Source organism: Rhamphochromis longiceps, linkage group LG5 (genome assembly GCF_057381845.1).
Source record: "Rhamphochromis longiceps isolate RC_006_pf linkage group LG5, R_longiceps_female_GT1.1, whole genome shotgun sequence".
NCBI lineage: Eukaryota > Metazoa > Chordata > Actinopteri > Cichliformes > Cichlidae > Rhamphochromis > Rhamphochromis longiceps.
The window spans coordinates 20,222,510-20,229,275 of record NC_140561.1 but is presented as its reverse complement, the minus strand read 5'-3'; the positions used below and the strand labels follow the sequence as shown (position 1 = coordinate 20,229,275).

Sequence of the window (6,766 nt, the reverse complement as noted above, 5' to 3'; positions counted from 1 at the left end):
TTTACGTTGAGTAGGCTAACCACGTTATTACATTAATGCATGTAAGGTGAACTAGCAAACATCATCATAGCTACATGCGGCTGTCTTCTTGTTTGATGGCAGATACTCCCTTCACCCTGCCAAAAAGGCTAAAATGACCAAAGAAAAAGTGGAAAACAGTTAAACATGAGAGGTTTTTGGACAAAGTTTGCGTTTTTTCCATTGATTAAGCACTGCTTCCAGCCAAGAGTGATACCATATATGCCACATAGCTGCAGAAAAGGCACACATTGTTATCTTTTTACAAAAAACCCCAGCTAAACATGAGAGGTTTTTGGACAAAGTTTGTGTTCTCCATTCTTTAAGCACCGGTTCGAGCACCGTTTAAGCACCGGCACCGTTTCAAAAGTACCGATTTGGCACCGGTATCGGATAAAACCTAAACGATACCCATCCCTACTTAGAGATATTGGGGTGCCTTGGATCAGATGAAGAAACCCCTGGTGTCACATACAGGATTCGTTACCTCCTGGATCAATCAGACAAGTCTCAAATTGTTTACTACAATTGTCTCAGGCCTTACAATTCACCTGTCCCTAAAGGTAGTACCAACTCGCCTGCTGGTGACCAGTGTTGGTCAAGTTACTTGAAAAAAGTAATCAGTTACTAATTACTGATTACTTCAGCCAAAAAGTAATCCTGTTACTTTACTGATTACTTATTTTCAAAAGTAATTAATTACTTAATTACTTAGTTACTTCTTAAAAACATGATTTACAACCTGAATAGGTGATAAAGCGATAGATCTGTCAGCCCAATTCTACTTTTTCTACATAATCCATCATACAAAATGTAATCAAATGGAAAAGTCCCTTTTTAAAACTTGTTTTATTAGTTTTAATCTTTTAACTTTATGCATCAAGCAAAAATGTAATTATATGCAACATTCTCTGACTGGAAGAAATTTGTTTGATATTTAAACCTATTTTCTACGGAAGCGTAGAGCTGCCACCCAGGCAAAAGAAAAATACAAGTGTATCACGTTATAACGTGAAAGGTTTATTGTTCTAACAAGATACTTTTCCTGTTTGTACAATATACTATCATGTTTGTACAATATAAATATTATATTGTACGAACGTGATAATTATGTATATTGTAATAACGTGATATTATGTTGTTCAAACGTGAAAAGTATATTGTTAGAACAATAAACCTTTCACGTTATAACGTGATACACTTGTATTTTTCTTTTGCCTGGGTGGCAGCTCTACGCTTCCGTAATTTTCTGCACATTCCAGCACATAAAATATTTTTTTTTTTTGTGTTAACACTCAGTCTTTCAAATAGATGCAAGTAAAACACAGTAATCCCTTACTATTGCAAAGGGATGATTTGGTCAGAAGCCTTGCTGCAGCGTTTTGAACAACCTTCAGACATTCCAGGGAGTTTTTGCTTAGACATGTAATGAGTGAATTACAATAGTACAAACATGATGAAATGAATGCATGTATAATAATCTCAAGTTCAGTGCGAGATACAATAGGCCTTTATTTGGCAATGTTTCTTAAGTGATAAAAGCAAGACCGAAACAGACATTTGACATGAACAATGTGAGAACTGGGTTCAAACAAATGTGGAAAGGGGACCAAGAGCATTCATTATTTTAGGTACAAGTCTGTCAGGAGCACATACAAGGACTTCAGTCTTTCCTTCATGGGGGCTGGCTGCAGCTCAGCAGGTCATGTACTGATCAGAAGGTTAGTGGTTTGATCCCTGGCTCCTGCAGTCTGCATGCCAAGTATGCCCAAGTATCCTTGGGCTGACCCCAAATTGCTCTCCGATGCATTCATTCATGTATGAATATTAGTTAGGAAGCACTAAGAAACTTAGAATGGGTGTGATTGGGTGAATGCGGCATGTTGTATAGAGTACTCCGGGAGAGTAGAAAAGCGTTATATAAGAATTAGTCCATTTACTATTAAGTTAGAGGAAGTTGGCAGCCATCCAACCATTAATAATTCTAAGCTCATTCAGAATCTGCAGCGTAGATCATTCTTGGGGCTTAAAAGAAACGTATACCTGGATGTCATCTGCATAGCAGTGTTAGCAAATGTCCTTAAACGGGCTCAAAATATGCTGGAGAGGAAATAGATATATTAAAAACAATAAAGGCCCCAATATGGAACCTTGTGGCACACCGTTGGTAAGGGAGAAGAAGAGAATCGTTAATTATGAAGTTTCAAAGGGTTCAGTACTGGGACCAATTCTGTTTACATTATACATGCTTTCCTTAGGCAGTACCATCAGAAGGCATAGCACAGGGCTGGGCGATATGGCCCAAAATTCATATCTCCATACTCTTTAGCTGGATGGCGATATACGATATATACCTCAATATTTTTTTTAAATCATAAAGTACGAACAAAAAGAGAATTCTTAGTCAAAGCTGTGTCCCAGATCTCACACAGGCACTTTACTAACATACAGCGTAGATGTACATGAAAAAATTACTCAGAAATAAATTATCAGCATTTATTAAAAAATTATTGCTCCATAAATAAAATAAATTTTTTTTGTCTTTTTGCATTACAAAAAGCTCACAATTGTGCAGTCAAAATGTAAACTAAAAGACGCTGAGCATAATAACAAAGACAGATTTCACAGCTGCTCTGTTTCCAAGTGCCGCTGCGTGACTGAAAGCCTCGAGTTTGAAATCCTCTTTGAGACTGTGTCTCTTAACAGGTGCTAAAATCAGCCTTCAATAAACGGCTCGTTTTCAGTTAATAGTAAGCCTTGTTATTTTGCGTGTACGCACTTGGGTCCAACTTCTTCACTCCCTATAGTCTGCCTCTGCCAGACTGTGACAGCGGTGCAGCTTCGTAGCTTACCAAAGTCGTACTAAATAATTTTTTTTTAAAAGATTGCTGAATGCCGTGTACCACAAAATCGGTTTGCGGTCAGTAAGCACAATCAGAATTCATACATAAGGTGCACTGTCGATTTTTGAGAAAATGAAAGGATTTTAGGGCGTGCAGCCCCCGTGCATGGGGGAGTTGTGTACAGTGAAGGAGAGAGGCGAGGCAGAGTAATGTTGCGTAAAGACAGGAATGAGCGGAGCCTCAGCTGGCCCAGGAACATGAGCAAAGACCAGTTGAGCCCCGGCCACCCTCACCCGAGGCACTGGTACGGGTGCAGGGAAAGGCTGGAGAACGGTCGAGCCCTAGCGACCCTTACCTGGGGAACTGGAACAGTTGCAGGGGGAAGCTGAACCGCAGGAACAGGAGCACATGGAAAAGCTGTCCCAGGAAAAACCAGCTGAGGAAAGTGATTAGCAGTGCCATATTGAGCAAGCTCGTTGACACACTCGAGCTGATGGGCACTACTGGAAATCTGTGTTTGGAAAACATGGAATAGGCTTTGAACAGGAAACATAATGGAGCAAAACACAATGGAGACCATACGTGAGCGTCAAAAGCTATCAGCTTCAGTTTTTGTCAAACCATTGCAGATGACCATTAAACTCTCTGAAGGTAGATCAGATCTCCACATCTGATCAAGAATTACGGGACATTATGTGACCTGGTGTAGGATTACAGGTGACCATACAAGGATAAAGATAGCTCTGGACCTATTCAAGTTAAACAGATATATTGCCTCAAGCTGTTCAAAGAATAATTAATGTACATGGATCTCCCTTCAGTTAGAAAACTACAGTTAGCAGCAGCTTGCTGTAGTCAACTCCCAGGAGAGGAATGCCCTACCTTAGCGGTACACATATTTATAAGGATAATGTGCGTCTATCTGATTGGTCAAAAACTGTTGAGAAGGGCCTGGGATTTAGAGTTAGCCCCCTCCTCCTCCCTCAGCTGCAGCTTGACCTAGGGATGGACATACACACACGCACACACTAGAACAATAAAAATAAAATAAGAACACACAAAAGACCAATAGATCTCCTGGAACAGATGGCCTCTTGGTTGAATTTTATAAGTCCTTCTCTGATGAGTTAGTTCCCTTTCTAATGCAAGTTTATATAGAAAGTTTACAAAACTGACTTCTCATAACAACTTTAACTCGGGGTCTAACTTCTCTAATACCAAAAAAGAAGGATCTTTGATCATTGACAATTGGCATCCTATTTGTTTTATAAATAATGATTATAAAATTCTAGCATAAATTCTTGCTAGAAAGAAAGAAAGAAAAAAGATTAAGGTCCATTTTAAACTTAGTTATTGATGAGACACAATCAGGTTTTGTGAAAAACAAACATATAACAAATAACATAAGGCTAATTTTGGATATCTTCGATTACCCTTCCTTTTATTTTTAGATTTTTACAAACCATTTGATACCATAGAGTGCAACTATTTTTCTTTTTTTTTTTCTTTTTTTTTTTTTTTCTTTTTTTTTCAGAATCCAGAGGGTTGGTTTATTTGGTCTGAGTAACACCTCCAGGCTTTAAAATACAGCAAATATGTAGCAATGACGAGCATTTCTAATTGTAGAGAGACATGCAAGATATAGGGAGGGTTTGAACAAACTCACAGGGGCTTCTAATAATAACATGAGTAATAACTTTAAAGGTCTAACCAGCAACATGCAGATGGCTTTTCATTTTGAAGCAAGATACAAATACACATAAGCTGTAGTAAATGTGGTGTGAGAGATTTAGCTGCTCTCTTTGCCAAGAGTGTGTTTGTCAAACAGGTACTCCGCCATGCCATTCTGGGGAGCGCCCATGCGGCGCAGATTAGTCACCCAGTCAGCCAGCTCTTTGATGGACTTCACCTGCTCATCCAGGTAGTGATTCTCAATGAAGTCGCACATATGTGGGTCATTGTGTTCAGAGCAGAGTTTGTGCAAATCCAGCAGTGACTGGTTCACGCTCTTCTCGAGCTGCAGGGCACATTCAAGAGCCTCGACACCGCTGCCCCACTCATCCCTGTCTGGCTTCTTGACGTCTTGGAGGAAGATCCTTCCACCCCTCTGGTTCTGCAGTTTCATTAGCTTCTCAGCGTGCTCACGCTCCTCATGCGACTGATGATGGAAAAACTTGGCAAAGTTGTGCAATGCCTGGTCATCACGATCAAAGTAGTAGGACATAGACAAGTAGACGTAGGAGGCATACAGCTCCAGGTTGATCTGCCTGTTGACTGCAGCCTCGCAGTCCTGGTGGAAGTTCTGTCTGACCTGGGAACTCATGGTTCAAATTTCAGTGGCAGGTCTTGTTGAGAGGAGGTCGAAGCAGTGCGTTGTTAGCAAAACAAAGAGTTAGCTTCCGAGCTAGGTGGTTTTCAAGGCTGACTAAGCTAGCTAATGTTTCAAGTTTAAATTCACTCGATGTATCGGAGCGACTGGTCCCGTGCTGTACTGTATAAAGACAGTTGAAAGGTTGCCGTTCAAGCACTGTTGAAGCAGGTAACCTTCACTGTCCGATAACGAGAGACACAACTATTTTTCAAGCTCTAGATAAATTGGAATTTGTTAGTAACTTTATTGCTGCTGTTAGAACTTTCATCTTGTAATTGAAAAAGAAAAAGCCTCCCAAAACGTTTCAATCAGTGGCTATTAAGGGATCTACCTCTGAGAGGCAGAGTCTTAATGACTAAGGTGGAAAGGCCGAGGGCAACTCCAGGTTAATTTATGCTGCCTTGGCTTTGGAGGTCGGAAATAAAATTTACAAGGAAATTAATCATTTACTCTTCAGTTTTGTCTGGGAGAATAAAACAATAAAACAAACAAACAACACTTTATAGGTCAACTGGATTCTGCAATTTTTCAGGTTCCCTACAAGTATTTGTAATGTCATTCCTTTTCATATCCTCTCTAAAATTCAAGACTTACATTTATTTCTTGTCTGCAGTAGGATGGTTTAAGCCTGGTCTCAATGCCTGTTTTCAACATGCTGACCTATTGCCAGGAGGGGCGCTGTGTATATGAGGACGCTGAATTTCCTAGCGTCTGTTGTCGCTTTCTGTTTGGTCAGCTGCTTTGAACAGGTGCATTCATTTACGTAGTGCGTGTGTTTGCACAGAAGTTGTAGACGTTTTATCAGCTTAATCAAACTTGGCTATCCACTTAGAGGCCTTTTGTTGTGGCATCTCTTTTTTCTGTTGTGGTGGGAAATTTACCACTCCTCCCTAGGAAAACACAGTACAATAGAAGATGTATGCATCGCGTTGTTCGCCTAAACTGGCATGTTGTCACCTGTTGCTGCTGGGTTGGGAACAGGGCTGGACTGGGACAAAAAAATCTGCCCGGGCATTTTGACTAGAGACCGGCTCACCAGGTATTAAAGGAAAAACCATAAAGCCTTTGAATGAAAACAAACGCTGTTGTCACAGTGATGTACACGGTCTTGTTGGTATATATGTATCAATGTAATAAACTTAAACCTACACCATCCTCCCTATTCTGGTATTCTAAACAGTACCCAAAAGTAGACTGCTTGGTCGAGTTAACCTCCTAAACTATCTAGAACACATGGCGAAAACCTGAAATTAAGACAGAGAAGACTAGAGGTGAGACATGATCATTACTGATTACTGATGACAGATTTAGATATATTTTCATAAACCATTCATTTGCCACATCAACAAACAGCATGGCAGGGCAAAAATATTTTTTCTAACATGGCAACCTTCAAAAAGTGAAAGGAGACAGAAAGACAGGTGAGAAAGAATAAAACTTAATTGACTTTTTGATGGCATTTTACACACAGTACTGATACAGTATCTAGAAAATGTGGGAAAATACTGGCATCATATACAGTACTTAGCTACTT

General features: G+C 39.9%; 1 protein-coding gene across 1 annotated transcript; it reads right to left on the bottom strand.

Moving 5' to 3' along the window:
• Positions 1-4,397: 4,397 nt before the first annotated feature.
• Positions 4,398-5,429, bottom strand: LOC146669845 (ferritin, heavy subunit). Its single transcript, XM_085406469.1, has one exon. The coding sequence runs from the start codon at positions 5,182-5,184 to the stop codon at positions 4,651-4,653; it is 534 nt and encodes a 177-aa protein (XP_085262595.1). The 5' UTR covers positions 5,185-5,429; the 3' UTR covers positions 4,398-4,650.
• Between the last annotated feature and the right edge of the window lie 1,337 nt (positions 5,430-6,766).